The sequence below is a fragment of the Canis lupus genome, chromosome 10 (assembly GCF_048164855.1).
Source record: "Canis lupus baileyi chromosome 10, mCanLup2.hap1, whole genome shotgun sequence".
Taxonomy (NCBI): Eukaryota; Metazoa; Chordata; class Mammalia; order Carnivora; family Canidae; genus Canis; species Canis lupus.
In genome coordinates this window covers 37,930,687-37,954,914 of record NC_132847.1, presented here as the reverse complement: position 1 = coordinate 37,954,914, position 24,228 = coordinate 37,930,687, and the positions used below count along the sequence as shown (strand labels likewise).

At 37.4% G+C, this 24,228-nt stretch overlaps 1 protein-coding gene across 26 annotated transcripts in view; it reads left to right on the top strand.

Annotated features, from left to right (window-relative positions):
* BNC2 (basonuclin zinc finger protein 2) overlaps positions 1 to 24,228 on the top strand; it is a 438,453-nt gene that overhangs the window by 306,656 nt on the left and 107,569 nt on the right. For 21 of the 26 annotated variants that reach the window (XM_072841454.1, XM_072841450.1, XM_072841444.1 and 18 more), the window contains one exon: positions 5,404 to 5,639. The exons of the other annotated variants lie outside the window; for them this stretch is intronic. In XM_072841454.1, the coding sequence (XP_072697555.1) occupies positions 5,404 to 5,639 (236 nt within the window). The remainder of the gene's footprint in view (positions 1 to 5,403; positions 5,640 to 24,228) is intronic. 26 annotated transcript variants of the gene reach the window in all.

Here is a 24,228-nt window from a genome sequence, read left to right as displayed (position 1 = left end):
CCATGTCCCTCAAGCTGACAACCATTGTTTTAATTCAACTTGTAGACCCTTGTCAAAATTTTATATCTAACATTATACATCATTTTTATCTTATAAAATGTTTAATGTTTTCTATATCCTATTAACAGGAAATAGAAGTCTTCCATAGCTTTTGGCCTTCAGTATTAAGGCTTCTTACGCCTTGCCCATCTGACTCTTTTGTATATATCCCTAACTATTTGGCCTCAAGTGTTAAAGATTCTGTGGATAGTCTATTCTCCTACACGTATCCCATTAGTTCAGTGTTTCTCAAAGTGTGGTCCCTGGCCAGCAGCATCAACATCTTGTGGAGACTTAACTCAAAATGCAAATCCTTTGTCCCCACCACAGACCCAGTCAGAAACTCTGGGGATGATGGTCTAGTGTTAGTTGGTCTAGTGTAACCCTTCAGGTGATTCCAATGCACATAATGTTTAAGAATGCCTGCCTTAGTTCCATCTACCTAGATCGCTCTCCTTTCTCACTTGCTGAATTCTCAGTTATCTTACAAGACTGTGCCTTTCTGCAGAGTTGCCCTCTCTTCTGTGTCCTATAGTACTTTATCAAATCTCTTTTATAGTATTTATATTGATGGCATCTGTCTCCTTTGAGGGTGGAGGCCACAACGTAAATTACTTTTGCATCTGCATGCAGCCCCTACCTTGGTGATAAGTTATTAAGTGCTGGTGAATAAATGAATGTATGCATGAATGAAGGAGAAGAGCATTGTAGGAGGAGTGGCGATCAATAAGGTCAGCTGCTGTGAAGAGATCATGGAGAATAATGAAGGATAAAAGCTATTGGATTTCATAGTAAGGCAGGTGTTGGTGACCTTTGAAATGCTTGCTTCAGCAGAGTGATGGGCAAGAAGCCCAGTTTGCTGGGAGTTAGGGACTTCCAACATGATGAAGACTTGCAAGTTTCCAGACATACTGACTGTTTATCTGAACATGTAGTGGAAACAGAATTTTCTTGGGAGAAATAACCAAGTGACCTTAGACCAGTTACTTAACTTCATTGAGCCTGTGATCTCTGAATAGGCAATAATAGTAATACTGTGTGGTTTTTAAAAAAATTTTAAAGGATTAAAGGAAATCATTATAACCCCCTAGAATGATGCCTTTTAGTTAGTACTTACATGGTCATTTTCTTTGTCCATTCCCAAACACACAATTATTTTTATTTAATAATGCTGATGGTATCCATGACCCTTTGTAAATTTGTATAAGATATGAAATTGTTAAGGATACTCTATTTCTAGTCCTTGGAGAAATTGTGAATAGTATTTGGCCTGGAACTGAAATACCTTCAGTTGAACCACTGATAGCTACTTTGAAATTACATGGTATCCAGCTGGAAAAGTACCCCTAAAAGTGATTGGCTTAAGCCTCTTTTAGATACAAATTATGGAATTCTACTTCAAGCAGACATAAAAAGGGAGAGTAAGGAGATTTTTTTTTTTTTTTTTTTTTTTTGGCTCATGTAACTGAAAATTCCAAGGATAATACCAGCCTCCACTTTACCATATCCATATCTTCTGATCAAACAGTTATTATCAGTACTTGGTCTTTCTCAGGCCATCCAGCAGCCTGTCTTCCATGTGATTCTCATTCATATATATTAGCTGCAAATTTCTAGGAAAGAGAAGACTTCCTACTAGTTCTAACTAAAATCCTAGACTCAATCTCATTTTTAGACTTAGGTCGCTTGCCCATTCTTGAACCATTTGCTGTACCAGGGGCTTGGGATATCCTGGTTTCAAGGCCTAGCTTAAGGAACATAACATTCTGGTCTATGAAATAATTGATAGTGTAGGGGAAGAATTATTTCCCCAAAGGGAAATCCAGTTTCTGGTATCAGAATGAAGGGGGGTAGATGCAAAGCAGGCAAAACAGTTGTCATCATCTTATTTTATAGAAAAGCACTTTTTTTTACACTTTGCTTCCAGCAACTGTAGAGGTCCTAGCTTAAACAAGTTGAATGGAAGAAAAGAATGACAAAGTATTGGAAGTTCTCTAATCCTCATGTACTCCCAACTTCACCAAGAATAGCTTTACTTTTATTATACCCAATTTTTGTTAAGATTTCATTTGAAAATGGAATTTGGGGAAAACCATTGGTATAGGACAATTTAAGATGGTTAGGCCCATAAAGTATAAAGGTAGGTGACCCTCTTTTCTCACTCCATTCTGCTGAACAAATTCTTGCCCTGCCTTTTATTCATCCCCATTGGTCCAATTCATGTTCCTAACCCCACTATGACTCAGACTTGAGTCCCTGAGGCAGACTCCATTTACTGTTATTATGACACTTAAAAAGTTGTCACTTACTCTTTGCCCACCTGGAAGACATCCTCAAAAGTTGTCCACAACTTGGTGACTCAGTGTGAGCCAGCAGTTGTAAAGCAGGAAAATTTGATACATTCAAGAAATTTGACAGATCATAATCTTTGATGATATGTATATGCTGAAATTTGTAATTTACATCTGCAAGGTGGGCAGTTTTTCAGTCCTTTATGGTTCATCTCCTAGGTAATTGCTGCTTAAATGACAGTCTGAGGTTTGTTTCCCTTATCTGCTATTGACTTTCTTTAAATATCTGACCCACCCTTTCATCTTCTATATCAGAGTATAAATGTGGCCAAGTGCTGGTTTATGTAAATAAAGTTTTATTGAAACACTGACACGCCTGTTGGTTTAAGTCTTATCTGCACTCCCTCTATAACAGCAGAGGTGAGCACTTGTGAAACAGAACATATGACCCACAAACCTAAAATATTTACTGTCTGGCATTTTATAGAAAAAGTTGTTGATTTCTACCATATATTTACGTGGCTTATAAAAGTATTTCTCCTTTTTTGACATATGGCATATTTAGGAGGAAGAATTAGGTAATGTCCTTATTATTCTCATTCTCTGATTGTTCTCTAAAGCATTTCTAGGGAAATGTTTTTGCTTTACCTTTCCACTTGGGTGCTTTCAGTTCTCTGAACAACTTCTCTTTTTTCTGGCCCCTTGACAGTTTAGTCTTCTTCATCTTTTTAAACCTCCAGCCCTTTTTGGAGAGTGAGAGGGAGAGGTGTGATAACCTTCCATCCAGCCCTTGAATACATAGGTACACATACCTGCATGTACTTAATGCATGGCTGTAGGTACCAAACAAAAGGACAGAAATCAAGATTCAGTGTGATCTTATTTCCCCTCTACTGAATCCTCTTGGTTTCCTATTTGTTGTGGTCATAGCAGTGTATTTAGTGAAGAAGTGTTTGATGCAGGCCAGAAGGGTTGATGAAGGGAAACGGGGAGAGGAACAGATTCCCCTGACCTGGTCACAGGATTCTGTAAGCAGAGCAGCTTACTCATCAGGAGACTGAGTAGTAAAGCTCTACTTGAAGAAGAACAGGGATAATAATACCTCATTCCTGCATTTTCGCAGTCTAAATGCCCTGTGGAGTGAGAGAAGACTTCAATCCCTAGGCTTGTGAATCCCTTATCTTTCCCAAACGTTAAATTAATTTTTAAAGCTATTTATTCAAAGTTGACTTAACCACTAGAATAGGAAAGATCAGACAAATCAGCTGCAAGAAATGAAGTATGAGGAAACCCGAACTCTTTGACAAAGTATTCCTGGGAGTAAATGTGTTGAATGAAGCCAGCGGGTAAATGATAAGGGCCTTTACACTGTGGATGTAAGAAAGCAATTTATCAAGAGTACATGAACTCTCTGGTGACCACAAGTCAGGAGGAAACGAGAGTGGAGGAGGAACCCTGAAAAAATACATTTGAAGTAGTAATAAAAAGTGTGTGTGTGCATGTACTTTTAAGTACCTGCATTAATATGCAGAAATACGGGCATATTAAAACAGGAGTTGCTCAGAGTGCACATGTACAGTAGCCTATACTGTGAAGGGATAAGGTGCTGGGAAGAGTGGTTGAGAAAGGCCAGACAGTGGTTTAGAACTACACAGAAAACTTAAGCACTCTCAGGTATAGTTACGATTTGAGCCTGGTTGTTGTCTGATATCCATTTGCCTGACTTATGAGATTAGATGACCATCTTTCAAGCTCGCATGTTTATCTTTTTTAATCTCTGGAAGGTCATCTGTGTATAATTCTGACAGTTGATCTAAGGCTTTTGTGCTCTCTTAAGGAGTTCAAAGCACCTCTCACTCATTATCTCATTAATCTTTGCAGCATCTCTTTGAGCCTTGTAGATGAGACAATGTTATCTTAATTGTTCACTGTAGAGAAACTGAGGAAAAATGTAATTACATTATCTGCAGTAGGGTTCCCAGGAGCTCAGATAAGGATGGGGGCTAGAATGTATGACCTTATCTTAGCTTTTAGATCTAGATGTTACTTTTTTAGATATGAGGAGATAAAGGCCTACAATATTTACTCTGGGGATGTGACCATCCTTAGTTTTTTTGTACTAAGAGAACACCCCTGAAATACATAGAAATTCTTCAATTTTGATTTTTGTCATGTTTTTCCTATTTTCATTTGATACTAAACCCTTGTCAGAGCTGTTAATAAAAAGTGACCAAGTTACAATGTGAATTCCTTTTTCTTGAACATGCCAGTGAGCATTAAACTGTCTAACAGGTAAATAGCAAGAGGGAGAGTTGGAAGAGCAATTCTTGGGGTTATCCCTGCTCACTAATTTAACTTGAGTTACATTACTAGTCCTTATTCTCTCAAATTAGGTCTTTTATCCTGTAAAGAGCATGCTCTACTTTCTTTTTAAACCATTCAAGTATTTTAAGAGGTGAGTCTTATTCAGAAAACTGATCTCGGTTGAGCCTGCTCTTATGGCAGGAGTCAAGAATTCTCTGTCTCTGGTGGAGGCATGGGGAACACCGTGACAACTTGGATAAGCCGTAGGTTTTTTTTTGTTTTTTGTTTTTTTAGGATTTTATTTATTTATTCATGAGAGACACAAAGAGATAGGCAGAGGTGGGGAGCCTGATGTAGGACTCCATCCCAGGACCCTGGAATCATGAGCTAAAGGCTCAATTACTAAGCCACCCAGGTGCCCCAAGCCACAGTTCAATTAGCAAATTAATTAGTCCGGTTTTTAGAGCCAGTCACAGTCCTTTAGAAACCTCAATGGCTCTCTTTCTGAAAGTCAGATATGTTTTGTATTTGCTGTTGTCTGCGGCTGTTAAACTACACCAAATTAAAAAAAAAAAAAAGGTGAAACAGGGAGGAGGTGGGAAGAGAACTATTTAAATTGCAAAAGTTTGCTTAAACATCTGTGGTTATGATCCGTCTGTAGAAATGGAGCCCTGATAACTTCCAGTGACTTGTTTCTACTTTCTTTGTCTCCGTCCCTTCCCTCTTTCTATTCCTGCCCACCTCCGGAACTTTGGTGGGACCACCACAGCCTTGGATAAACTCAGCACCCAGCACCTATACCACCCCACCCAGGTGGAGATCGTGCAGTCCAATGTGGTGTTCGACATCAGCAGCCTGATGCTCTATGGGACACAAGCGGTGCCTGTGCGGCTAAAGATCCTGCTAGACCGTCTCTTCAGTGTCCTGAAGCAAGAGGAGGTGCTACACATCCTGCATGGTCTGGGCTGGACTCTGCGGGACTACGTCCGGGGGTACATCCTTCAGGTAGGGGGAGGATGTCGAAACTGGTATCTGGCCAGCTCTAGTTGGGGTTGAGGAAGAACCCTTGTAAACCTGGCCTCTTTCCTGCCCCTCATGGGCCTGGGCATGCCCACCCTCTTCCAATTAAAGCAGTCCTTTTGGCTTGCTTGTCAGGGAACTGGGAACAAGGAACTCTGTCCCAGCAGGCTGGCATTGGGGCTCAGTGGTGTAAGGTCAGAAAAAAGAATGTGGCCCATTGCCTTGTGTTGCTTTGTTTGCATCTTTTTAATTTAGCTCTCTCCCCCTACAACCTGGGCTTCCTGCTTCTCCACCAAGTCTGATTATAGCTCCCTAAAAGGGAGGGCTCTTTGAGGTGGGTGATGTGTTTGTGAAAATTTGAGAGTACATTTCATCTGCATTTAGTAGGGCTTTTGCTTACACCGAATTTGTAGGTTCATTGTTTTGTGGTGGTTTTTTTTTTTTTTTTTGGTTGTCTGTGTACCCTATTTATTGCTGCTTCCTCTAAATCAAAAGAAGAACTGTAACCTCTGCAAACTCTCTGCTTTTATAACCAGTAAAACCCATTCTAGAACACACAGACATGGTTATAGATTTGGCTTTCACAACAACTGTTCCTCCAACTTGAGCCCCTTCTTTGTATTAGTGGCACTTGCAATCTGGTAAGAGTCCTAGGACTTCTGGAGGCCTGCAACCTCCACTTCCCACCCCCACCCCAACCTCCTTGCATTTTTTCATCATTTTTTGCAGCATGTCATGAGTTGCTTTGCATTGTGTACTTTGCCTCTGAAATGTTTTTATGGCCATCTGTCTTCCTACGACCCTTGAAGGGTAAATGTTGAAAACAGCATGTTGGGAGACCCCAGGATCCAAAAAGACTACACTGGACGATGAAGAAGTACTCCCTCCTGCCAAAGGAGATCACAGTTGGAGAAGGTAGACTCTGAAGTGATTTTTGAAATTTTTTATGGGATAATACCAGGAGAATTGCCCCCCTTCAAAAAAAAAATTTTTTTTTACTCTGCCAGCCTTGTTTATTCCCTGAATCACCCAGTGTTGTGTGCAAGGCCTTGGCTGCCAGCTTGGTATGTAATGAGTGAGGGGCCTCACATCTCCCTCTTGCTTTAACCAGGCATTAAAGCACACACATTCCTGTCATTCTCCTATGTGGTACCTCCAGGTGTTAGCCAGGGCAGGAGAGCAGAGAGGTGTGATGACAGGAAGTAGAGAGAGACAGAGAGAGGGTGGAATAACCCGTCTGCTCCCGTGACTGCTTTGGTTAGCATTGAATCATTGCTTAGTTTAGTGAGGTGTCAAGTTGGAAGGCACAGAGAGTTTGGCCCTCAGAAGACAAGATGATGATGATAATAGGAATAATTATATATTACGTTTTTAGTTTATAGAAGACTTTCACAAGCATTATCTCATTTGCCTCAGGATGGGGGTATTTCAGTGGGGTGAGTGGAAAGTTAAGTCCTGGGTGGTCAGGGGACCTGAAAGGGCATGAGGTCCAGGAGGAAGGGGCCAGGAAAAATAAAGCACAGAACCAATTTCACAATACCTGCTCACACTGGCCTAGAGATAGATATGGTGCCACATGTTTCTGCATTCGTTTCCACAGCATAAAGATTAATATCCATTTGGGATAGCTCTTATTCTACAGAAAGGAGCAAAGCTCTTTGCACATTTTTGAACAGAACTGTAAGCGTGGCTAAGCACTCTTTTCTTTATTCAAAACCTAAGATAATATGCCCCAATCTAGTACCACCTTTACTGCCTCCACTCTGATGCTTAGTCTGTCATTAATGCTGTATTTCAGTTCTACATGTGTATTTTTGCCTAAGATCTCTGGAGCATATGCATGGTATCTTCCTGTCCAAACAGATAGGAGGTGCATGACTGATTATCTGCCTTCCTAACAACCCACCTCACTATAGCCTTTTTATGGCAGGAAATATAGAACCTGCTGGTGGTTCTGTGATATGGTCCTGATGTTTTGCCTTGACCAATCAATACCTGTTCTTTGTTTTACTTGATATTGTTATTAAAGTGTTAATTTTTCTCTGTTTCAGCCTATTTCTAAGTCAGGCATAGAAAATGTACATTGAAATGTATTCTCTATTTCTTTTTAACAATACAAAATTGCAAGAGAAATTAAGTCTGTGAGGAAAATTCTGCAAAACCACGAACTGAAATTTATAAAGTCTCTGATTTTAGGGTTAAGTTATTGCCTATGAAGAATTCTGACATCTATTGTGATACTTAAGTCATAATTAATTTTTATTAATTTAGTATACATTTTGAAAATGTCTTAATATAATCTGTTTCTCCATTCAGAGTCTAGAATTGACATTTTGAGAAAATCATGGATGATTTTTGCATTAGAAGAACACTAGGTTTAGTTTCTGTCTTGTTTTATTGATAGGACTGATGTAATATAGATTTTACTTAAATGATGCTTTTTGTTAACATCTATTCTCTACTTCTTCCTTGTGAAAACAGTTTGGTTTAGGGAAGAAGCAAGAAGTAGAAAGATACAAAACTAGTAAGAAAATGCTCATTTTGTTTAAAAAAAAAAACTTGAGAAACAAGAGATAGGCTATAAAGTAAACCCTTTTCATCTAAAGCAATGTGATTTGGCTATTGGCCAGTATTTTTTAAATTATATATAGTAATGATAAGGTATACACAAATGACTTTGAATATAATGATATGTAACATTTTCATGCACAGAGGCTATAAACTGTGTGTCCAAAGGTTGAGGAACCCTATAATGCACTGTTAGTGTACAAGTCATTTTATCTGGCTAAAACTCAATTGTGTTGTAGCCCTCAAGGCATCAATTTTAGCATTATTGCTCTCAACAACAGTATATTGAATATTATGTCAGTTAAAGGAGAGTAATTATCAAGGCAAGTTAGGGTGGCTGTTAGACTTACCACATATTGACTTGGTTAGCAGTTGGCTATAGATTGTGTTACTGGGCAAATGAAGATGTACGGGAAGTTGAACTGGTGAAGCCAGGATATTAATTCAACTCTCTGTGGGCCTAAACCTATATCCCTTATGTCTCCACAGCTACTGCTGGTTTCGGAGATAGTTTTGAATGTGGAAGAATAGCAGGTGTCTGCTTTGATTTTGAATTATTGAATTCAGGGGATAAGAGGAGTGGGCTGTTCAAAACTATCACTTACAAGTGATATGTATGAAGAGGTTATTAAAAGGAAAAGGGAGGTAATAGTAATGCCACAGATTCACTTAAAAGGCTAGCAATATCTTTCAAAAATCCTGTTGCTGTTTTGATAAAAATTACTTCTCACTTATGTAATTATCCATGTAATTCATAAGTGAAGCTGCTAGGTGTAAAATGTATAGCATAACTTGGAGCACAATGATTTAAGAATCCAGGTAACATCTTTACATATGTGTGTGTGTGTGTGTGTGTGTGTGTGTGTGTGTGTGTGTATGAGTTCAATTTGCCAACATATAACGTAACACCCTGTGCTCATCTTGCCAAGTGCCCCCCTCAGTGCCTGTCACCTAGTCACCTGAATCCAGGTAACATCTTAAAGGTAGAAAACCCAGTATTCTCCTGTGTAGCAATTAGAGTGGTCATTCATAAAGTACAGAAGAACTGAGGTAAATTTTAGACACTCCATAAAACAGCAGAAAAAGGAAATAGGCAATTAAATGCTAAAATATAAAGGAACATGGGATGTTTTTCCTGCTACCAAAGAGTTATTTTTTTCTCGCGTCTCTATCCCATGGTACATTTATTGACAATAAATAAAAGCAGTGTTCTGTTTTTTCCTCTTTTTTGCTGTCTTTTTTTTTTAAGATTTTATTTATTTATTCATGAGGGTCACAGATAGAAAGAGAAGCAGAGACACAGGTAGAGGGAGAAGCAGGCTCCATGCAGGGAGCCCAATGCGGGACTTGATCCTGGGACTCCACGATCACGCCCTGGGCCAAAGGCAGGTGCTAAACCACTGAGCCACACAGGGAGCCCCATTTCCCCTGTCTTTGACTTAGGATATAAGAATATAGGTGATTATTATTGTTGAATTTAAACATTTAAAATCAGGTTTTCACAGTCATTTTTCAGTTTGAATCTGTATCTGACTTGCCTGGGCTCATACACCAGCCCATCTGTGGAAATCTCTTGCTTTGCAAATGAGTCCTGCCAGAATTCAGAGAACCATATCAGACACCCTGAATAATTAGCTAAGGTGTCAGCAGCCTTGTGAGAGGGTAAGCAGTGATGCACATTTCAAATCACCTGTGTCTTGAAACAATCAGAATTAATAGAACCATCAATACTTTAGGAGAATATTTCCCAGAGTATTCTGGGGGCACTGATCTTCTAGAAGTCTGACTTTAGATTTGAGAGGAGCTACACTCAGGATCCTTCTGGTAGAGCCTCAAGGTACACTTTAGCATGAAGGCTCTGAGAAGTTCTGGAATAAGTGGTTTGTGAGAGTAGGGAAGTAGAATCATCAAACACTTTCCACTTCATAGCCTTTTCCCATCAAACTTATCAGAACTCTTCCTCAACTTGGGGCATTAACATATTTGGATTCCTATGCCTGGACTCTCTTGCTCCTCTCTACACATGGGCTCCACCTCTACACATAGGTGTCAGCCAAAGTCCCACTTTTCCACAGAGGCCTTTTCTGTCCAAGTTAACCAGTATAAGTCTTTTCTTGTGTGGCTCTACCTCAGGACTGTTTCCCTCAAGCTCCAATCCAATTTAAAATCAATCAATTAAGTCAACTGTTAAAATGGTTTTCTTCTTGGCTTTCTCATTTGGGAACACCACAAAGGGAGGGCACTCAATAAATATTTGTTAAATGAATGGGTAAGGAAACCTGCTTCGCTTGGTATAGCTTGATGTTTCGCAGTGGAACTCCTGGAATGTGCAGTAGCCAATTAGTCCAAGGGCCTTTACTCTTTCCTCAGGTTTCCTAGGTACTAAACGCCGTAACAACAGATGGGCTCCTGAGGGCAGTAGGAAGAGAAACAAGGCTCCCACACCCCCTAGCTAGTGGTCTATGTAGAATAAGTGTTTTGTGGTATCCATGTGGTAGAAAACGTCGATATTCAGCAAACACTTGTATTTAAACAGCCCTTTTGGGGCAAGTTCACATATGTTAGCTCTTTGAATCCCCTTATACTGTTACTGCCAATGAATTAACATTTGGAGTAGTTGAAATTCAAAAAGCTTGAGTGACTTTCCCATGATCACAGACACTACTAATTGGCACAGTTGATGCACTGTAAGCTTCCTGAGGATAAGAACCAATTACTTCTTGTTCATCACTGTAACCCAACTCCTAGTACCCAGCCTGACACGTAATAGTGCTTCCAAAAAATAAGAAGGAGAAAATTTTGAAATCTGATTTGAACTCAGGTCTTTGATTTTATATGGAGTATATGTTTTTGTTGCTGTTGTTTTAAGACAACCAAGCTATCTTTCCAGAATGTAATATGTGAGAGTTTTGTAGATCAGAGCAGCATGGTTTAGGGAACAGAGAAGGCCTGGGACTCTTCAACTGAGAGGTAGTTAAAATGTTTCTTGCATTCAGTGACAGATCTTATCCACCTGACCTTAATGAAATTAGTCCCTCTTTTCTATCCTTTTTTTGGGTTATTTCCTGATCTTCCACCCTGTTTTAGATTACCTTCCTCTCTCATTGCCATGACCCAAATATTTCTCTCGTTCTGGTATTTATCATTAATGCTTCATTGTAAATTCTGCTCTTTGATTTACCTTTTCAGAAATATATACCTTTTGTAAGTGTAAAAAAAACCTAATCAATAAGATTTCAACTATATCATGTGCAGAACAGAGTTGAAATAGCTCTTTCCTCCATAAAAGGATATCAAGTTGGATGGCAAGAGGGCACTGGACATTGAGTAAGAGTATTGGGCTAAAGTTCCAGGACTGCCATTACTTATATATATGAGTGTGGAAAATTGGCCATTCTCAGCCACAGTTTCTTCTTTCTCTTCCTCCTTCTCATTTTTTGGGGGGGGTTGAGGGGATATAGAGGAATGGAGGGATAGAGGGAGAGAGAATCTTAAGCAGGCTCCATATCCAGCACAGAGCTTGACACAAGGCTCAATCTCACAACCCTGAGATTACACCCTGAGCCAAAACCAAGAGTCAGACAGTCAACCAACAGAGCCCCCCAGGCGCCCTCACAGTTTCTTCAGCTTTAAAACTGAGATAACCCCTTACACCTCTCTTGCTCTTGAATGGGAAAAAAAGGTGAAATAATGTAGATGAAAACATGTTATAAATTCCCGCTCGAGTTTTTTTCACTTATATCTGTGCATGAACCTGACTCTGATCAGTTACAGCAGGGAAATATCAGGTGTCAGACCTCTTTTTCTGCAGATATCAAATGCTTAGAAAACGATAAATACATTTTAAGCTTTAGTTAAAAAGATAAATGCTGATTTAGTAAGTAAACCCTGAAATATTAGTGGCCTATGACAGCTGGAGTTTATTTCTCTCTCTCTCACCAAGACCAGTCAGCATTCCTGGTTGGAGAACGTTTTTTTCCTGGAGGTGATTTGATCTCCTCAGATGTCTCTGGCAACTTAGGGCCTCTGCCATTTTATGCCTCTGCTGTTCTCTGGGCCCACAGGCTCCTCGTCCAGGTGGGAGCGCTGAAAGGCGATGGAGATTCTGTGTGGAGGTTTTCATGGACCAAATCTGAAAGCAGAGTAGGTCATTTCTTCTACCTCACTGATCAGAGCTTCCATCTAAATGGAGCCAAGTGACTGGGGAAGCTAAGACACGTACCTTTGTACCATGGAGGATGAGCACAGATCAGTGCCCCACTCAGGTGTGGTAGAGTAGCTGTAATTCTACCTTCTTTTTGTACAGTTAGACAAGGAAAGCGTAGGGCAGCAGAGTAGGGTGTTAAAGCAGGCTCACAGGTTTGGATCGCAGCTCCAGTTCTTACTAAATGTGTGAAAATAGGCCCGTGTCTTTACCTAAGCCTTGGTTCCCTCACCTAGAAAGTACAGATACTAATAGTAACTCATCTGTTTATTGTGAAGATAAAATAAGATGATGCATATAAAGCATTTAGTAGTGCCACTTGCTAAGTATCCAGTAAATGTTAACGATTAACATAATAATGAAAAAGATGATGACATAGACTCTTGCCAATGTGGCCATTTTAGGCCTTTGTGTATATAGCAGCCCTAAATCCAGGATTTTTTTATTTATTTTTTATTTTTTTTTAGTATTTCACTGTGCCTCTTAGAGTGCTTTCCCAAACAGGCTAAAGTAAAGAATAGCTACTATTCCGTTGTAAATGAGGCAAACACACATATGTACATACATACATGCATGCACAACCTGCATATATGTACATGCATAGTATATACCTGATTACAAGTGAGAGGCAGGAAAGTGTAGTGACAAAGGCTTAGGACCTTAGTGTGGGACAGACTTGGGTATGAATCCTGGTTTCAACTTCTGATAGTTCTGTTACCTAAGATAGGTCATTTAACATATTTGAACCTGGGACGCCTGAGTGGCACAGTAGATTAAGTGACTGCCTTTAGCTCAGGTCATGATCCCAGAGTCCTCCATGGAGAGCCTGCTTCTCCCTCTCCCTCTGTAGTTCTCTCTGCTCGTGCTCTCTCTCTTTCTAATAAATAAATAAAATCTTAAAAAAATATATTTGAACCTAAGTTTCTTCATTTATAAAGTTAAATAAAATGATAATTATAAAGTACTTCGTGCAGTAACTAGCCCACAACACTCTTATTAATATTAACTGGTACTACATTTTGAATGTGTGAATATGCATAGTGCTTTTTCTTTATTTAAGTTTTGAAGTAATGACTTATTCCAAAAATGACAACCATTTTATTACCCTTGCATTTCTCTACTTCATTAGCTCTTCCAATATTCCTCTAAGCACCAGGCACAGAATGAAGGACTACTTAATGAATTTATGAAAATGATTAGAGTATCTGGGCTTTCACCCCACTGAATAAAGTAAAACTTATTTAAAATAGACAACCTTATTTCTGGGTATTACCTGACCTCACAGATTTTTACAAAATTTCTGGAGCAGAAAGAAGAGTGGTTCTAGGTTTAATTTTTTTTTAGGTAGTCTTTCAAATAGCAAATTTTACTGATTAATTACTATATGCTGAGTACATAAGAGATCACTCAGGAAGCCTTCACAGTACAGGACAAAGCAGCCATAAACAAATCATGCAGGTTGTATGATCAAAATTGTAAAAATGTGCAGATATATAAAATGTACATTCATAGTATTGAACATAGTATTGACCCAGAGGTGGGATTGACTCCAACTAAAGATTGGGTTATCACCACCATAACGTAAGGTGTCTATGCATTATGTGAATCTTTTTCAGAAGAGAAAGACCACAGGTATGAATGATTAAGATACCCCTGTCTTTGGCAGAGATATACAAAAGGTAGATGGTTCAGAGCAATGTTCTATATTTATACTATCTGTTTTCTAGAGTGCTTGGACCACTCTACAGACATTATCCCAGCAATTCTTTTAGCCTCCCTATTAGAGAGATAGTTTCAGAGACTGTTATCCCTGGTTTTAAAGGTATCATGGCTGAAGGCCTCAGGCAGGGTCAAAGCTGGAATTGGAATACAGAGATTTTGAATCCCTTGCCAAAGCTCTATTTGAACAGAAATGAAAATAAACACCTATATCCAAGGACGTAGCTTGATGTTTTGTGTTCAGAGTTAAAGTAAAAATATTCCTCCCTTTACCCATGCAAAGTAGAAATAGATAGCTCACCAAATTCCAGGATGGAATGCAGTAACTGGTAGAATTTATTTTGTATCTGTGGGACACGGAGAGAGGGTTTTTGTGTCCCCCAGGAGAAACAAAAAATGAGCCTACAACTCTCTGGCCATTCACCATCTGACCAGAACCAGTTCATATTTACTTGAAATGAATATTCTCTATGATGGCACTGATTAACCAAATGGTCTCCAGAGCAACACTCTGACATGCTCCTTGTTGAATTTAAAATGGAACGCTCCTGAGCTGTAGGTTTAGACCTCAGTTCTACCATCAATTAGCTCTATAGTCTTGCAGAAAATACGTAATTTCTACAAGTCATATTTTGCTGGTATCTTCTTATCAGAGTTTTGAGAATAAAGGGGAATCATTTGTTAAATTCATAGTAGAGCTCAGTAAATATTAATTCTTTACATAAAGCCACTTTCCAGTTCACTATTCCTTGCAACCCTCAAGTTTCTAGAGCAACAGAAACTTTGTGATTCTTTTAGTTGTCCATACATTTTATGTGAGCTACCATGTCCTTTTCTAATACTTCCCCTAGTTTGACAGAAGGGGCAGATGAAGGATGTGAGGGCTTGGACAAGAACTGAGATCTGTGACTATTGCAAAGAATCACAGAAAGGCTCTCAAGACCCAGCCCCCCAGTCTGCCATGTGTTTCTTTTGAGTGACCTATGTTTCACATTCTCGTTACGTGAAATCATGAAGGACTGAAAAAGTAGAAAGTGAGATGAGCAATCTGTGTGGGTTGCTGGAAGCTTTTACTAACTCCATACAAATGGGACAAACATAAATAAAGATACACTTATTTGATTCATGTATGATAGTCTTATAAGTAATGCCAGCAACAATTGGAAAATAGAATGCAGGCCAATACATTTGCTAGTAGAATTAAAGTGACCACTGCCAAATTGAATTACTCTAGGAAGACCTGTTGAAAGAGGAGATTCTTAAAGGAAGAAGAGAGATATTGTTACATAGTAGAAAGGATGGAACAAGCATTTTTCCATATAGGAAGATTGCTATGTTGGGAAGAGGTGTGAACAAGTTTATGGGGGAGAGTTGCATTTCAGTTAGGTGAGCAGCATTGAGCTGTGGTTTAGGTGAGTGTGTGAGGCCAGGCCTGGGCTCGTTGCTCAGAAGTTCATCTTGATTCACCTTATATTTGTATCACATCCCTTTCTTACTTCCTTTCTTTTTTAAAAGATTTATTTTAAGTAATCTCAACACTGAACCTGGGGCTCAAACTCAACAACCCTGAGATCAAGAGTCACACTACTGACTGAGCCAGCCAGGTGCCCCTCATCACCTTCCTTTCTAAGGGGAGAGACTTTTGATTCTTTTGGTTCACACAACTGGCATTTGTTGCTAATAACCCTCAAAAAGACCAATCACTGGCTAGTGGTTTCATGAATGGTTGTTTTAGAAACCTACTACTGAGATCCCATTGCTATCTAAGAAGCATGGGATCTTTCATTTGTTGGTGGCACTGAGTGACCCGTTGTATTCTGTCTTTCTCTGTCTCTCTCTCTGAGTGACCCATTGTATTCTCTCCCTCTCTTAGTCAATGTAGATTTGGGATGAGGACTTGGAGGGTAAATCAGATGGACAGTTTTCCATTGTAACAGTGGAATGCCTTACATGGCTGCAGTAGACCATAATTCATAAGACCCCAAATTAAGAGAACAAGGTATTAGCTGGTATACATTTTCTGACCAGCGGTCATGTTCAGTTTATTTTGCATTTCCTACCCATAAGCCCCAGGAAGCCATTTCTCAGAGACTTTGGGAACTGAAGGTCCTCTGCATAAGGAAATGCTTTAACCTGGTTTTCTTGTTCTCATGTAATTTTCTCTCTTAAACAAAGCCATAATAATAGTGTCAGAGGCAGCTTTCTAGTTAGTATGAGTAATGTGGTTGCTGTATTTTCTATTTTTATTTTAATATGCTTTTCCTGCTGTGGATTTTTTTTCTTTTTTGGTTTTAAAAATAGCAGTGGAATAAGTGTGGTAATTTGAAGACTCTGGTGCATACTGCATCCTCTCTGGGATGCGATTCTAAAGGAAGACAGTGCATACACAACAGGCATTTCTTTCAGATTCCTTAGTGAAATAAATAGAATGTTTGGAACATAGACGGCTGAAAATATTGGCTTATGGTCAGGTTAGTCCAGGCTTCAAAGAAATTGACATTTAAACAATAGAGTGTCTATCCTCTAAGTTTTTGTCTCTAGGGTACCTGTTCATATTAAGCCTGTTTATTTCTTGGTGTGTTGATAAGACACAAAACGAGTTAGTCAGGGACACGTCTTCAAGCACTTTATTCATTTGCCTCTTTTTAAAAGTATGCACACATCTTTAGAAATTTCAAATTAACAACAACAAAATACACTTAAATTCCCCTTGAAAGAGTAATTAAGAGCTACTTGTTTCTGTGTCCTGTCATCTCTGCCAGATTTGGAGTTCATGCTGAGTATATTCCATTGAGTCAGCCATCATTCCATCACCAGCCGGGATTGCTTTTCCACGTATTGACATGTGAGGGAATGTCTGCCTTGCAGTAGCCATGGGCTTGTGCCAGATTTTGAGATCCATAGGGGCAGTGCTGGGAGCTTTTCAATTCTGAATCAGAGATCCGATTCATAATAGCTGAGCCAGGGAAACTGGGTTGAATCTGTGGCCAAAACCACGGTAAAAAACTTTTTTTTTCCCTTTTCCCTTTCTGCAGTGCTTTATTGCTTTAAAATATGAGTGCCTCTGTCCATTGATCCTCCAGTGACTTTAGGTTGGATTCAAATTGTGGTCTCTTAGGTGAAAAGGTCAGTGTTTTATTCATTCAGCCACACATCGATGGAGATTAACTGAGAGCAGTACAAGACATTTGGATCCTGCCAGACCTAGGGCACCTGAAAGAAGTTTATTTCTTTTCTCCCTAGCCTTCACTATGCCTGCTGCAGAAGAGGATGGTCCTGTCTTCTGGGAGTGGGGGAGGGTTTTGATTGGCTGTGTGTTAACTGCCTCAAATCCATGGCCATAGGGTGAGTAAGAACCCCTGAGAATCAAATATGTCATCTCTGTAGCATCACCTGATTTAGTGCTTTTCCACAAGTCTGAGATGTCTCAAGGGGCCTTTTTTCCTTTGCAGCACTGATCTTTCAATGAGGTGCTAGTGTCTGTCCTGAGCAATAACAAGGAAAAACCATGAAGTGTGAACAGCTCTTATTAGGGGGGTAAATGTCATTAACGCCTTTGTAGCCTTCTCTGCAATCTGAATGCTCTTGTCAAGAGAGTGACTTACTAAAGCTTCCTTTAAAATCATATAAATGGAATATAAGATGGTGAAGTTTTACATTTTAATTAAGCAAGGTCATTAGCCTCCTTTACTTATGCATTGTTGTAGTCAATTATGCTTGTTCTGAGAGGGACAGCCCTCTGAGATAAGGCTACTGAAAAACTGCCTACAAAAATTATTTTAAGGATTTGAGAAATACTTCATTTACTCTAAAACAAAATTTAGATAATTTTTGGTGGTTGTGGGGAGCAGATGTTTCTATTTTAATTTTATATATAGGCTTATATACTCGTGTATATGTATGTATACCATAATATGTATATTTCATATATGGTATGAGAAAACATGAGCATTTCAAGGTAATGAGTACATCAGTCCAAATTAATGAAAAGTCTGATGTGTATAAGATTTAAATAATTTTATTATTTTCAATACATAAGTAAAAATTTTTCTCCATCCGTGAATTGTCTTTATGTAAAATTTAATATATATGCAAAAGATTTGCTTAAGTAAACCTCTTCTGCAAGTTTGAGATTTTCATTTTGGTTTCTTGTCACTCTTGGTTGCATCTTTGAGTTACAAAATAAAAACATGTTGAATAGTTGTATAGTGGTAGGGTCAGAGACAGAAAGAATCTTGTCTTTTTTTACTATGCATATTAATTTTTAATAAGGAAAAATGAATTGAAACATCTGATTAAAACTTTGGGGAGGTAGATCTAGAAAACTTTAGGCAAGTTAGATGTGGTGAATGGAAATTAAACATATGGTACCTGTTATTACTAATTTAAGATGTATAATTTAATGTGTTTTGTTTATATAGTGTACAGTCTTTGTTTCACATTTGATCTTCCACCCCTTTTTAAAAATCCCGTTATGTCACAGTTTTCCTTTATGTTGTATTTCCCCCCCTATTTTGAGAGTTCAGGAAAATGTATTTATTCAACAAATATTTGCTTGAGTGGCTGCTATATTCAAATGGTAGAGATAGACACCATGCTTCTCTGTTACAGTCCTTAGAGATAGACACCATGCCTCTCTGTTACAGTCCTCAGTTTGGTTGAGATTGAGGCTCAACCAAATAGGCTAAATAGGCTATTTAGCCTATATAGGCTATAGGCTAAATGAAAGCAGAGGTCATTAGTGTACATTTTCTAATGAATATGTAAGCATGATCTATAATTAGTACAATAATGAATTATATTTATACTTTTTGGACAAATTTCCAACTTTCCTGGAAAGTTAATGCCTTAAAGAATTTGAAACATTCCCTGTCTTGATTATAGTATTAATTCAAACTCCGCAATTCAATGACTAAGTAAAATTAATTTTCAACCCAGCTCCCACTTTTTGAATTAAAAACATTATTTTAGTTTGAATTAATGAGATTTTGCTGTCTTATGGAAAACCCACCTGTTTATTAGATCACAGATGTTAAGCAGCAAAGAGATGTTTCCTTCTAATTCCTTAACTTATAAATGTTTTGACAAGTTAATAAAAACTAACTTTAAAAATTCCCTTTTAGTGAGAATCCAAAGATGATCATTTTTAACTCCATCAGGATCATTTTGCAAAAGCTATCCATGGAGTAGTACCTCACTCACTTAGTACAAGAAACTCTCCATGGAATTACTACTGTCAATGCCACTTGGGGAGTAATTGGGCCAATTAAAGTGTAGATGTTTCATATAAATATAGTGCCTACTAATTTAAGAATATCAAATTTGGAATTAGTCTATATTCCCTTTGATAGTTTCCTTCACTCATTGCATAGAATTTTAGTTCATCTGATTGCTTCTTTGACTCATAAGTAATATATGTATATAATCAAGGCATTGATAGTCTGGTGTCCATAGGTTCTTCATATGGAAAATGATCTCAGATTTGGTAGCACAACAAAAAGGGCCATATGATAACACTCTGCTTTGTTCTCTCTCTTCTCTATGTTATGCCTTATACCTGGATCCAGGCCGGCAGTATAAATTATGATTTCTAAGGTTCACATTTTAGGATAACTTTGACAAAAAGATGTCTGGAATATCAAGATTATCAGAAATGTACAGTAAAACTTCATAAATGTTTTTCAAGACACCAGATGGAAGGAAGCTTTACTGCATTATATTTCCCATATGGAGAAGTATCTGGGACCTGAAAGGGGCACAGCCTTACAGGGGAAATGCTTCTTAAAAAGGAACTTTATAAAAGAATGCTATAGTATAGGATTTTCATGCATGATTTATTCACTTGAGCATATTGCTTTGAAGGCCCAAACAGCATCCTGGGTATAAGTTGTGGTTTCCCAGACCTGAGACGTTGTCTGATGGTTTAAATTTCACAAACTTTTTAGATTTGGCTATGGCACAGGTCAAGTGTGTCTTGCTATGAGTCTGGTTGCCATCTATTTTAGTCAAAGTTTCGCTTTTGTTAAAATCATTGGATTGGGTTTCTTCACTTGATCTTAGCCAAAAGGCCGAGAAGCGATGGATTGGGTTTCTTAATGAAAAATAATCATACCTTTCCTTCATGTGTTATTTTATATTAAAAGAAAGATGGTAGAATTTAATTTTTTTATTGAGATATAATTGATGTACAGTATTCATGTCAGGAGTAGAACATAGGGATTTTGCAAATGATCACCACAAAAAGTTTAGTTCCATCTATCACCATACAAAGTTAAAACAGTGTTACTATATTCCCCATGCCGTACATTGCATCCCCATGACTTATTTTGTAACTGAAAGTTTGTACTTCTTGATCCCCTTCACCCATTTTGCCTGCCTCCTAACCCTACACTCCTATGGAAACTACCAATCTGTTCTCTTTATTTATGTGTCTGTGTTTTGTTTCGTTTTGTTTTTTAGATTCTACATAGAAGTGAAATAATGCAATGTTTGTACAGTCTTTCACTATGAGTTGTTTCACTTGGCATTATCTCCTCAGGGCCCATACATGTTATCGAAAATGGCAAAATTTCATTCTTTTTTATGGTTGATTGGTATTACATTTTGTATGTGTTACATACACATACACCCCCAACATCTTCATTATTTATTCATCCATTGATGGACATTTAGGTTGTTTCCATATCTTGCCTGTCATAAATAATGCTGCAGTGAGTGTAGGAGTACATATATCTTTCCAAATTAGTGTTTTTGTTTTCTTTGAATAGATACCCAGTAGTGGAATTGCCGGATTATATATTAGTTCTATATTAAATTTTTAAAGAAAACTTCATAGTGTTTGCCATAGTGACTACACTAATTTATATTCCCATCAACCGTGCATGAGGATTCCTTTTCTCTACATCCTTGCTAACACTTGTTATCTTGTCTTTAATAATAGCCATTTTGACAGATATAAGATGGTATCTCATTGTAGTTTTGATTTACATTTTCCTGATGATTCATAATGTTGAGGATTTTTTTTTCCTTTTTTTGGTTTTTGTTTGTTTGTTTTGGGAGCATTTTTTCTTGTACCTATTGGCCATGAAACACTCCAAAATGTTCTTTGGAAAAATATTCAGATTCTCTGTACATTTTTAAATTATTTTTTTGTCATTGAGTTATATGCATTTTAAAAAATATATTTTTAATATTAATTCCTTGTCAGATACATGATTTGCAAATTTTTACTCCTATTGAACAGGTTGCTTTTTCAATTTTTTTTTTTTTTTTTTTTTTTGCTTTTTTAATTTTTAATGGTTTGTTTGGCTGTGCAGAATTTTTTTAGCTTGATGTAATCCTATTTGCTTATTTTTGCTTTTGGTTCCGTTGCCTTTGGGCTTAGGTAAAAAAAAAAAAAAAATCACTAAGACTAACCTATATTTTCTTCTGTGGTCTCAGGTTTTACATTCAAATCTTTAATCCATTTTGAGTTAATTTTGTTTATGATACAAGAAAGTGGCCCGGTTTCATTCTTTTGCACATAGCTGTCCAGTTTTCCTAGTACCACTTATTGAGGAATCTCTCCTTTCTTCATTGTATATTCTTGCCTCCTTTGTCAAAAATTAACTAACCATAGATACTGGGTTTATCTCTATTCTGTTCTGTTGATCTCTGTGTGTGTTTTTATGCTGAAACCATATAGTTTTGATTACCATAGCTTTGCAATATAGTTTGAAATCAGGAGTGTAATACCTCTAGCTTTGTTCTTTCCTAAGGTTGCTTTGGATATTTAGAGTCTTTGGTGGCTCCATATAAATTTTAGAATTGTTTGTTCCAGTTCTGTGAAAAATGCCTTTAGTATTTTCATAAGGATTGCATTGAATCTATAGAATGCTTTGAGTAGTATGGACATTTTAACAATATTGTCTCCTCTAACCCATGAGCACAAAATATCTTTTTATTTATTTGCATCTTCTTCAGTTTCTTTCATCAGTGTCTTAGAGTTTCAATCTGTAGATCTTTTACCTACTCAGTAAAATTTATTTCTAGATATTTTATTCTCTTTGATATGATTGAAAATGGAATTGTTTTCCTGATTCTCTTTTTGGTAGTTTATTAGTACATAGAAATGTAACAGATTTTTTATATTAATGTTGTATCCTGCAATTTTACTGAATTCATTTATTCTAATAACTTTTTTGGTGCAGTCTTTAGAGTTATCTATATATAGTATCATGTCACCACAGATAATGACAGTTTTACTACTTCTTTCCTAATTTATATGTCTTTTATTTCTTTTTCTTGCCTTATTGCTCTAGCTAGGATATCCAATATTTTGTTGAATAAAAGTAAGGAGAGTGGGCATCCTTGTCTCATTCCTGATCTCAGAGGAAAAACTTTTTCATTGAGTATGGTCTTAGCTGTGCATTTGTCATAAATAGACTTTATTGTGTTGAGGAACATTTCCTTTATGTTTCAGATTTTTTACCATAAATGGATGCTGAATTTGTCAAATGCTTTTTCTGCATCTTTTGAGATGAATCATGTGATATTTATCTTTCATTTTGTTAAGGTGATATGTCATGTTGATTGATTTGTGGATGTTGAACCACCCTTGTGTCCATGGAGTAAATCCCATGATTTGATCATAGTGTATGATCCTTTTAATGTATTGTTGAATTTGGTTTGCTAATAGTTTCTTGAGGATTTTTGCATCTATGTTTATCAGGGATATTGGCCTATAATTTTCTTTTTTTGTAGTATTCTTGTCTGGTTTTGGTATCAGGATAATGCTGGCCTCATAAAATGAGTTTGGAAGCATTCCCTCCTCTTCAGTTTTTTAGAAGAACTTGAAAAGAATGTGTATTAAGTCTTCTTTGAATGTTTGGTAGAATTCACCAGTGAAGCCATCTGTTTCTCGATTTTTGTTTGTTGGGAGGCTTTTGATTACTGCTTCAGTCTCCCTATTTACAATTGGTCTACTTAGATTTTCTATTTCTTCATGATTCAGGCTTGGAAGATTGCCAAGTTTCTAGGAGTTTATTCATTTCTTTTAGGTTGTCCAGTTTGTTGGTGTATAATTGCTCATAGCCATCTCTTGTGTTTGAATTTCTGTGCTATCAGTTATAACTTCTTTTTCATTTGTTTTTATTTACTTGAGCTCTCTTTTTTCCTTGGTGAGTCTAGTAAAAGTTCATCTATTTTGTTTATCTTTTCAAAGAACCAGCTCTTAGTTTCATTGATCTTTTTTTATTGTCTTTATAGTTTCTATTTCATTTCTTTCCATTCTTGTTTTTATTATTTCCTTCCTACTGCGAACTTTGGGCCTTTTCCTTTTTCTAGTTCCTTTAAATGTAAAGTTAAATTGTTTATTTGAGGATCTCTTGTTTATGCAGGTAGGCCTGCATTGCTGTACACTTCCCTCTTGATACTGCTTTTGCTCCATCATATAGATGGTCATGTCATGTTTCTGTTTTTGTTTGTCTCTAGGTAATTTTTATTTCCCTTTTGATTTCTGGTATGATCCAGTAGTTGTTCAGTAACATGTTGTTTAATCTTTATGTATTCATATTTTTTCTAGTTTTCTTCTTGTAATTGATTTTGAGTTTTATACAATTGTGGTCAGTAAAGATGCTTGATAGGGATTCAGCCTTCTTGAGTTTATTGAGACTTGTTTTGTGGCCTTACATGTGATTATCTTGGAGAAAGTTCCATGTACACTTGAGATGAATGTGTGTTTTGCTACTTTTGGATGGAATGTTCTGTCTACATCTATTGAAACCATCTGGTTTAATGTGCTGTTTAAAGCCAGTGTTTCCTTATTGATTTTCTGTCTGGATAATCTATTCATTGATGTAAGTGGTATGGTAATGTCCCTTGCTGTTGTACTGCTGTCATTTTCTCCCTTTAGTTCTGTTTAATATTTGCTTTATATGTTTTGATGCTTTTATAATGAGTGTGTGTATATATATGTGTGTGTGTATATATTTTTTTATATTTATAAATGTTATATCTTCTTGTTGGATTGACTGTGTAGTACTCTTCTTTGTCTTTTATTCCAATATTTGTTTTAAAGTCTATTTTGTCTGATATGAATATAGC